At 40.5% G+C, this 10,538-nt stretch overlaps 1 protein-coding gene and 2 non-coding genes across 4 annotated transcripts; all 3 read left to right on the plus strand.

The window, feature by feature from the left end:
* The first annotated feature begins 4,427 nt into the window (after positions 1-4,427).
* LOC122732629 (protein GVQW3-like) lies at positions 4,428-9,687 on the plus strand. 2 transcript variants are annotated; one of them, XR_006353635.1, is made up of 4 exons: positions 4,428-4,563; positions 5,284-5,446; positions 6,088-7,532; positions 9,588-9,686. XR_006353635.1 is itself a non-coding variant. In XM_043972903.1 (3 exons), the coding sequence occupies exon 3, from the start codon at positions 6,304-6,306 to the stop codon at positions 6,736-6,738; it is 435 nt and encodes a 144-aa protein (XP_043828838.1). In that variant the 5' UTR covers positions 4,428-4,563; positions 5,284-5,446; positions 6,088-6,303; the 3' UTR covers positions 6,739-9,687. The 2 variants fall into 2 exon arrangements, 1 of the variants encoding a protein (XP_043828838.1); XM_043972903.1 differs by having other exon boundaries at positions 6,088-9,687.
* Positions 5,080-5,200, plus strand: LOC122733165. Its single transcript, XR_006353757.1, has one exon. It is a non-coding gene; the product is annotated as a small nucleolar RNA SNORA26 (small nucleolar RNA).
* LOC122733164 lies at positions 5,582-5,704 on the plus strand. The gene has a single exon (XR_006353756.1). It is a non-coding gene; the product is annotated as a small nucleolar RNA SNORA26 (small nucleolar RNA).
* Positions 9,688-10,538: the final 851 nt, after the last annotated feature.

Here is a 10,538-nt window from a genome sequence, read left to right on the forward strand (position 1 = left end):
AAATTTGGCAGTGGTAAAAGATTATGTATAGCTATCTTATATGCCTACATACCCAGAGTCGTATAAAAATTTATTGAGTAAAAAGGGGTCGCAAGTGCATAAAGTTTAAGGAGTTCTGCCACAATCAAGGCCTATCAGTCTCTCCTTTGCAACATCTCTTGAATATACTCCTCTCTTTCCTCTGATACTGCCATCATTCTAGTTTAAGCCCTCATCACATCATACCTGGACTATTGTGTTTTTTTTTAAATACCTGGACTATTGTAATGCCTATCTGTTTCTATTCTCTTCCTAATCCATTCCACCCTCTATTTAGCCAAAAAAGTGGTTTTCCTAAAGTTCAGGTCTAATCCCCAACTCAGTAAGCAACAAAGACTCCCTATCACCTCCAGGATAAAATCCCAAATCCTTTGTTTAGCATTTAAAATCCTCTATAATCCCCTCCACCCCACTCCCTTCCCAGTCTTTTTACACCTTACTTCATACCATTAACTTTTTTTTGGGAGGGGGGAATGAGGGTTAAGTGACTTGCCCAGGATCATACAGCTAGTAAGTGTCAGATATCTGAGGTCAAATTTGAATTTAGGTCCTCCTGAATCTAGGGCTGGTGCTTTATCTACTGTGCCACCTAGTTGCCCCATACCATGAACTCTTCATTCCAATGACACTGGCCTCCTTGCTCTTCCATGAACAAGATCTTCCATTGATTGTCTCTGGGCATTTTCTCTGGCTATCCCCCCATGCCTGGAATGCTTTCCCTCCTCAACTCTGCCTACTGATCTCCCTATCTTCCTTTAAGTTCCAACTAAGACCTCATTTTTTACTGGAAGTCTTACCCAGTTCTTAATTCAGTGCCTGGCACATAGTAGGCACTTAATGAATGTTATTTGATTGAGTGAGTGAATTATTTCCTACTTATCCTATATACACCTTGTTTTGTATATATTTGTATGTTGTAAGCTCCTTAAGGGTAGGGACCTTTTGTCTCTTTTTCTTTCCTTACCACTTAGTACAGTGCCTGGCACAGAGTAGGTATTTAATAAATGTGTATTGATTGATTGGAATTGTGTCTCTGGAATGCCTATATTTATATAATGCCCATAGACTGGCTGAAGGCACCTGGGTCTGGAAGGTGCTATCCAAAAATATATATATTAATATATTTGATTTTATTCCTTTTTACTTTTATGGGTATGAGTACAAAGCTGAATACAGCTAAATCAAGATTGTGATAAATTCTATTATACATTATGACAGAATGGAAATATAGTACAGAGGAAGAGGTAAGAATTTCCCCTCAAGGGTGGAGATGTTAAGGATTGAATTAGGAAGGAATGGGCAAGGGTGGTTGGCAAAAGATAGTGTTCCCGATGATGCTCGGCCAAGTGTACTCACTTTTCTTCCACAGGTCGTCCACCTTCACGCTCACCATCACTGTGGGCATCTTGGTCTTCTAGCGAGCCTTCAACCAGGGCGGTGACACCATCTACGGCAGCATCAACCACGGGAAACTCTGGAAACACATAAAGCACAAGTATGAGGAGGAATAGCTGCCAGCATCAGACCTGGGCTTGAGACGGAGGGGATCTGATCCATGCTCTCCATGGACAGCAGCCCCCATGGGGAGAAGGCCCAGTCAGATGCTTCATGTGATGTGTTCATGACATTTGACACTCAACTTCAGCAACATCTGTTCTGAGAACCTACAAATAAATAGGATGTGAATTAGCTGTGGAAAAAAAAAAGAATTGAATTGGATAAATATATACCACATTCCTAGACTAACTCGGACAAGTACTATTAATCACAACAGGAGGGAACGAAAGGGATAGAGGTAGCCAGCTCTCTTAGAATCATAGAGAATTTGGTGTTTCCCTCAAGTGACCATTGATGTTGGATAGAACACCTTTTTGCCAGGGTGTGGGCTGGATTGCCTGTATCTTAGCCCTTATTTGAGAATAGGATCATAGAGTGGCCAATGGTATTCCTTGGTGGTAGAGCAAAATCCTTATTTCACAAAATCAATTTGGATATGTACATAAATTATTCATATTTAGAAACTTCCAAGTTTCATAGATCTTAGAATCACTTTAAAATTTATTGAAGATTACTTTTCCCTGTCAAATACCTTACTACCTATTTCCCTCTTGACCCTTTTTTGGGGGGATAGGCTTCAAGAGAAACCCAGCACTCTTTTGATAGTGCACATTCTCCTGGAATCCTTTCTGCATCCTGGGACATCTACTGCGGCAGATCTCAGGTTCTTTTCTTCTAGGAAGCCCAGGAACTTGTCCACTTTCTTTTTTTCATTGTCACCATTCGTTCTATTATGGATCCCCATGTCCCTTGCAGAAGTAGACACAATGACAAAACTTCTTTCTTACTCTTTTGTCCCTAAGTGAGCAAACAGACCCTTCTGAGGTTTTCTAAGGTCTCTCTTTTAAATTCCTAATGAATATGTTATAGCTTCACTGACACTTTGTTTTGGTTTTGGTTTTTTGTTTGTTTGTTTCTGCAGGGCAATGAGGGTTAAGTGACTTGCCCAGGGTCACACAGCTAGTCAAGTGTCTGAGACTGGATTTGAACTCAGGTCCTCCTGAATCCAAGGCCAGTGCTTTATCCACTGCACCACCTAGCTTCCCCCCTTCACTCACACTTTGACAGCTCCTAAACTCATATTCTGAATGCTATGTCTCTTTGTGCCCCAATTGCCTTCTCTTCTATCATCATCTTCTCTGTCTTTCCTTTCACTTTCTCTCCTTCCTCTCTAATTCCCTTTCCAATCAATTGAGTTTTTGTTTGGGGGTTTTGTTTGTTTGTTCTTGCTATCTATCATCTACTCCCATAACCCCTTTCCCATGGAGAAAAGATTAGGGCCTCAGAAACATAGCAATCAGACATCCAATATTTGATAAGGCCTAACATCATTGCCCTTAGATAGCAGAACTGGACCAGGAGGAAGCACTAGGATAACCACATCACTCAATCTTTTGTTCAGAGGATGAGATCATCTGCTTCCTTATCAACACTCACTTTTCTACTTCTTTCCTTGCTTTTTCCTTTCCTTGCTTTCTTCCTCCTGTCTCCTCTAGGACTTTGCCTCATCCATATTCTTCCCCTCTTTCTTACCTTCACTGTCTCCTTCTCCATTAGCTCCTCAGATGCCTACAATCTCAGGTTTCTACCTCCCTAAAAAATTCAGTGAAAAATGCTTTCCTATTTCCTGTCATAACCTTAAGCATGCTTCTCTATCTTCTATCCCTTCATTGCTAACTTTCTAGAAAGAATAGTCCACTTAGTGTCCTCTTCTGCTACACTCTCCTCAGCCACTATGAAGCTAGTTCCACACTGCCTGAAACTTTGTCCAAGCTCAGCAATGACTTTTGATTTGCCAAATCCAATCTCCTATTTAACCTTTCAGTAGTTTTTGACATTGTTGACATTTTTTCTTCTACACACTATAACCTTGGCTTCCTTAACACTTTAACACATGAAGAAATGGAATGAATGTTGAACTTGGTGGCAAGAAATTTCCAACTGGGTGTCTTACTGTAACTTTAAACATGATTTGTCAAAAAAGTGAACTCATCACATCGGGAGGCATCCTAGTCCAGTGAGGGAAAAATACTGTATCTGGAATCAAATGGCCTGAGTTCCACTCCACTTTCCTTGGGCAAGTCTGCTAAAATTTGGCCTTCTGTCCCCAAGTTCATATATACATATCTATGTAATTGTATACTGTCTCCCCAATTAGATTGTGACCTCCTTGAAGACAGCAACCTTAAAAAACTTTAATCTTTTCAGAAAGCGCTTGATAAATGTTTGTTGACTAGACAACCTCTCTGTGCCTGAGTTTTATCACGTGTAAAATGAAGGCATTGGATTAGATAGATGGTCTCTGAGGTCCTTTTCAGTTGGAAATCCATGATCCTATGACTAAGAGTTTAGGGGGTAGTATTATGCTAGGAATGAATACAGGTCTCAAAAATGAGTATGACCTAGATCTTGCAGTTATGTTTAAAGACCTCTGAGAAGGGGAGGCTTGGAGTGGAGAAAGCAGGAAGAGATGTGGTGTCGATCGCCTCACGCTTGTATCTTTAGGAGAACGGACTCAGGTTTACACCAGGGCTATTTAGGGGAGGTAGGTGCTGGGGAAAGCTGACCTGGGACATTTCAGAATATGTGGAGGGAAGGGATGAATAAGTAGGAGCAGTGACAGCTTTGATAGTGGGGATACACATCACTAGCACCAGGTCCTGCATTGGGGAGAGGTGGCGGGGGAGGGAGAGGAAGGGGAAGGGGGTGTGTGTGTGTGTGGGGAAATCAGAATGAAGGTCACATGCTCTTCCTGCTTTTGGCCAATAGAAGTAGCCAGCCGCTCCTCTCCCTCCTCCCCAGCCCAACTCTTTCACTTTGATTGGTGGACCCACCCTTCCCGCGAGCACGAGCGGGCCGGGCTCTCGCGAGGGTATAGGCCTTTGTTAAAGCCGGGCCTCTGACTCACCTTTCTCTCTTCTTCACGCCGGCGGAGGTGGAGGATGCAGGCGCCCACCGGGGCCAAAGGTAGTCTGGGCTCTTTGGCCCTCCCCTCTTCCACCACCACTCACTTCCCGCCCCATGCAACCTCAGCCCCATGAGTCATGACCGGGCCCGGACCTTGGTGTCAGAGACGGGCGGCGGAAGAGCCGGAGGGCGGGCGGCGGACCTAGCGGGTCCGGGCCCAGCCCTCGTGGGCGTGCGGGAGGGTCTAGTGTGGGCGGAGGAGTACTTGCGTTCTTGAGTTGGGGCGGGGGGGGGGCACCCAGAACTCTTTCACCCGTGCTTCTATCCACTCCCCACCTGGCTACTCCAGGACCACACGTGCAGGCCGGAGCGCGGGGTTCAGGAAGCCGGAGGACAGGCGGGCTGCGCTAAGGCGTTTCGGGTGGGCCGGTCCCCGCCTGGGACCACGGTAGTGGTTGATGGGTAGATGGGGGAGGCGGGGTGGCGCGGCCTTCGTGCAGAACCGCAGGCCTTGTGGACCTGGGCCAAGCCCCGTCTCTCCCCGTGGTGCTCCGAGTCACCGCTTCCCCTCGAGCTTTGCCCACCTGGAGCTAATGGTGCTTCACGTGGCCAGAACAGAGGGGTAAAGCACTCTTCTCTCTTAAACCCGGGACGGACAAACCACCCTCTGTTCCGGATCCTGTCGCGAGAGACAATTCCAGCTACTTAGTTACCACCCGCAGCCTCTCCGGGCCTACCTTGTTGTGCTTTACCTTGTAACACTTGAATTTGTCTTTCTAGGTGCTTCGTGGAGGGGCCGCCCTGGCTACAGTGTTGCCGCTTGGAAAATGTGAACGGTTAAAACCCATTTGCCTTAGGAAATAGGCAGGCACTGAGCTCCAGAGGATGAGGGCTTCGAAAGCCTCGGAAAATTGAAAGTTAACATATGGTTTTGCAGTATCAGGTAGTAAGATATACCTTCCCTCCTTTTCATAAGTCAGAATTACTAGCAGTTATATTGCATTCCCCAATGAAAATTGGGAAATAATAGTAAAATGTGAGGAAGGGAATAGTAAATACTAAAAATAACCCTTTTAACGCGGCCTCTTAGGGCTGACAGTGCATTAAGAGGCTATTCCAGAAAGAAGGGTATAATAATTCTCCATTAAACCCAAACTTGAGATGTAAAGCTCTTTTTTGGATCCTGTCTGGAGTTACAACTAAACATTGGTGGGTTGGGGGGGATGGGTTTCTTCATGAACTTTTTCAGATTTTTCTAGGTAAATTCTTAGAGTGCTTTCTCAATCTAAAAACAAATTAAGATTAAAGTTATCCAAAGGTTTAGTTAACTCAGAAGTTTAATGCTGTTACTGAAAAGCAATCTAGTTATGAAGTATTTTCAGTGGGTGAGGTAAAATCTGATCATTAAATATAGACGCATTTTATAATGTACCAACAAGTTCTAGCATTGGGAAATATGTGACATGACTCTACTTTTATGGAAACTAAGCAATAGAATATGAGCTAAAATAGAGAATATTATAGAACTTCCTTCTCAGTATCTACAGTACTGAATACCTTTTTTTTCTTTTTCTTTTTTTGTAGGTAGGAAAAATACAAGCTGGGATGATCTGATTCTGAGACACCTCCAAAAACCTTTAATCCACTGCTGTATAATTCACAAGGTGTGATCATAACATCAGACTAGTTTTTTTCTTGTGGGAACAGAGAAGTGACCCTAGTGGAACATGCTTCATTATACAGAAAAAAGTTCTTTGAAGGTCCCTGAATCAGTATTGTAGTTGTAGAATCTAGAAAAGCATGTTTCCTGGTGGTATAAAAATGAGTGACCGTTACTTAGAACAAAGAATTCATATCAAACTTTGTGTAAAGCTAAACAAATCTGCCAGTGAGACACTTGAAATGTTAAAAGAAGCTTATGGAGATGAAGTAATGTCGAGAGCGAGAGTTTTTGACTGGCACAAAAGGTTTAAGGAGGGTAGAGATGATGTCCACGATGATGCACGGAGTGGGCGCCCAGTCACCCACAGAACCAATGAAAATGTTGAAAAGGTCAGAGATTTGGTTCGTTCAAACAGCCGATTAACTGTGAGAATGATGGCTGAAAAGTTATCTTTAGATAAAGAGACAGTTAGACTTATTTTGAAAGAGAATTTGAATATGAGGAAAGTTTCTGGGAAGATTGTGCCTTGTATGGTTTCAGTAGATGATGCTGGTGAGGGAGAGCTAAAGTAGAGGACTAACAATCTTCCATTGGAGTTTGTAGGATTCATTTAACTTCAGAGGTTTTGCCTTATTCATTGCTATAGAAATTTAACCTACAATAATGTGACCATCTTCAAACATTTTCATTAGGTGTTCTTGGTATGAAATGTGAAGGAAGGTAGAAAGATGAAAGCAATGATATGTTGGTGTTGGCACCTCAGAGGAAGAACCATTTTGTTTTTTTTTAATGCATGGGATGGTTTTGCTTTATATCTGAAAGGTAGGTAGCTAGTTGGTAGTTCAGGGGGGAAGCAGGACTTGTGCTGTATCATGTAATCATCTTAAAACAGAAGAGTAAGGAAGATTAGAACAAATTCACCAAGTAGGTAGATGTGGGTTGGTGTGAGGGTGGTGGGTGTAGAAAGTGTGGTTGGCAGAGAAGGAATGAGGCTCACCTTAACAGGATAATGATGCAAGCAAACCAGCTAGAGTAGAGCACTATGAAAAGGATTTCGGAAAAAGGTAGAGAATGCTCTGGCAAAAAAAGATTGTAATTTTAGTTTGAAATTCAGTCTATCTTAGTAGACCATTGCTAATATAAATTTCCAGGTTATAGATGTTTCCATAAGTTACTTGGATCTAAAATCTTTTCTGATACCTCTTATCAGGTAAATGAATTTTATTTAATGGGAAGATAATTCAGCATTTATTGGCAACTAATATTTTGTTCCTTCATTGATAGCAGAAGGCCTAAACTTTTCTCAGCTGAAAATGCTAAATGACAATGCTGCTATAATTGTTGATGAAGCCACAGAAATTTTGTGGTTAGTAATTAATACCATATATTTGTCCTTTCTAAGATTGATAGATTGTAAGGTTCTTGAGGTCTAAAACTAACTTACTGAATTTTCACTAACCCCATTATTTTAAAATTTAATAATTAAATGTGAAATTTATTTGGGAAGCAACCTGCAATTTTGGAAAGGAAATGGAAAGGATGAATATTCAGTCCCTGAATGTTGTGGGTTACTGTTGTAAATTGTTGTATTTCAGATGAAGAGGACTTAAACTTATAGCAACAGCAGGAAACACTAGAAATTAGTGTTAGTTTTAGCCTTCAGGTAAATGGCTTATACTGAAATGCTAATGATTCATGACTTTTTCATTACACCAATAGCATTAGTTAATGGCCTCCCTAGAGCTTCACTAATAGATCAACAGAATATCTAGGGAGTGTTGTAAAATTACATTAGGTCCATTAGGGATTGAACTTCATTGGAAAACAGCAACAAGTAGCTGGGGTTTATGAGGAAAACAGGATTTTAAAATACAATTTAGGAAAGATAACACAGCAATAAAGCCTACAATCCAAAACAGTAAAAACTAACAAAAATAATTGTTTATTGTTTTAGCTAGAATTTGTTTTGTTGGCAATGTTATTATATAGAGTATATAAAATTAATGGCTGGATTTCCAAGAAACCATAAACTGCTTTGAACTTGTCTATCTGTATATTTAGTATCTTTGCTAGATTTTACTCCACATCTTCCCTAACAAGGTGCAATACTGTTAATGATGGTGATTTTCTTTTTTAAAGATTTCAAGCTTAATAAAGATTTTGTTCAAGGATTGAAACACTAGGAAAATGACATTTTCTAGACTGTCATTATATCACTACTAACCTCTTGGTTTAGAGCCTTTGAGCTCTTATCCTCTTACATCTAGTTAATGGCATTTACCTATTTCCTAATTGCCTTCATTTAAACTATAAAATCTATATGTTCTTTTGGTAAAGACCAGGTGAAAGTAAATGTTCTTCCCCCTCAGCTGTGTTAACAAAACTAGCCATTGTCCTAAATAATGCTGTCCCTCTTATTTCTGTCAAACCCATGTCACTTAGCCTCTCTAGACTTAACTATGCATCTTGAATAAACTATCCCCTTTTTTCACCCAGTTACAAATTTATCCTTAGTATTTAATAGCCTTTGCAAACATCTCTACAACTATAGTTGTATGCATGTCTATGTATGTTCTATTAGTCCATAGCCATTCTAAGAACTGGCACTGATGTAATTTCCTATAATGTCTATGTAACATTGTGTACAGTGAATACTTAGTATTAACTTTCTTTTTATAATGCACAATTTGCAGCTATGACTAGGCCTATTCATGACATATTCGTGGTGCCTTCACTCAAGATTTGTGTTTGTGTCAGGCCTATTAAATGTAATAAATTTGAGCTTACACACTAATTTAAACTTAATTTGGCACGGAACAGTTGGCTGCTGGTTTTATCTTGTTGCCAAAGGTTGTTGAAGTTAGTTCAAATCTTGCAATAACTAGATATCGTGTGGTTTACCATGAGTGAATGATTCAATTTTTAAAGTCCTGTGTCCAAGGCACTGAGCTATCCTTATCTTAAGGATGATGATATTGACAAGTAAAGGAAAATTATTGGAATAATTTGAGGCTTGAAGTGCTTACTCTAGTTATAGAGTTATTGGGTAACTATTGAGGGATGAGTATGGCAATCTATCCCATAGCCTTTATTATATACAAAGTAGTGTCCATTCACTACTAAGCCTTAGTATAAATGACCCTTCGTGCTACTGTCTTAAAACAACATAATCTGGTCATTTTAGGTTTTCACTGCCACATCTTTTAACTGGTTTAGGTGCAACCATTTTTCAGTCAGGGACTTTTTACTTAGCACTAATATATTTGTCATATTCTAAACCTGTTAAATCCATGTAGCTCATGGAAACAGTTTGTTTAGGAACTAATTTACATTAAGTTCTGTACTTTTTCATAATTACATGAACTTTTTTTTCATATTAAGACTGATACCTATTGCTAGTGATATTGCTGTTCTTTTATAGCTTAGATGCCTGTTACACACTCCCAAAATTTGCTTTTTGGGAAGAAGAGAGCATGGAAACCCTGAAGTTCTGTTTAATTGTAACAAAATAAAAATAAAGGTTGTATAAAAAACTAAAGTTCTGTGGTGATAATTGATAACATTCTCCCTCGTGGTGTTAAAGTTCACATTAGTATAAATACTGCTTATTTTAATCAAATAAAGGGTGTGTGAAAGACCTGTCATGAATAAAGTGCCTTGTTTCAGGTAGCAGGGATGGCTTTTGAGGGGAAAGGGAAGCAACCATTTATTAGGCACCTATATATGACAAGCACTGTGTTAAGTGCTTTACAAATCATTTCTAGATCATTTGATTCTTGACCACAACTCTGGGAGATAGGTAGTAGTCTAATTTTAGTTGAGGTAATTTAAATGGCTCAGCTGGGGGTCACAACTAAGAAGTACCTGAGGCTGAATTTGCCAGGTCTTCCAGGTCCAGGGTTGGTTTAGAAGCTGGGAATTTGGGGTTCGAGATTTTTCAGTAATTAGGTGATTGAAGTGAATTGATATCTAAGCTCCTTCATCTTTGTAAAATGGAGGTTTAATGGCCCTTTTTTTTTTTTTGTGGGGCAATGAGGGTCAAGTGACTTGCCCGTGGTCATACAGCCAAGTAAGTGTCAGAGTCCAGATTTGAACTCCTGACTCTAGGGCTGGTGCTCTATCCACTGCGCCACGAAGCTGCCCTATTAATGGCCTTCAAAATCTCCCATGTTACTGAATTGCACAAGTTGGGGTAGAGAAAGCATGGCTGCCATAGGAGTAGATAATTTGCAACTTTTGTGAGGTGTTCCATAGTATCCATTTTGCTTGAAAAGATTAAATGACTTGTCCATGGTCATGTATGAATGTGTTTAGGTGAAGACTACAGAATATAGGATAGTTACCCCCCAAAAGAGCCCCTGTGTCCCTAGTG

The sequence above is a fragment of the Dromiciops gliroides genome, chromosome 6 (assembly GCF_019393635.1).
Source record: "Dromiciops gliroides isolate mDroGli1 chromosome 6, mDroGli1.pri, whole genome shotgun sequence".
Classification (NCBI taxonomy): domain Eukaryota; kingdom Metazoa; phylum Chordata; class Mammalia; order Microbiotheria; family Microbiotheriidae; genus Dromiciops; species Dromiciops gliroides.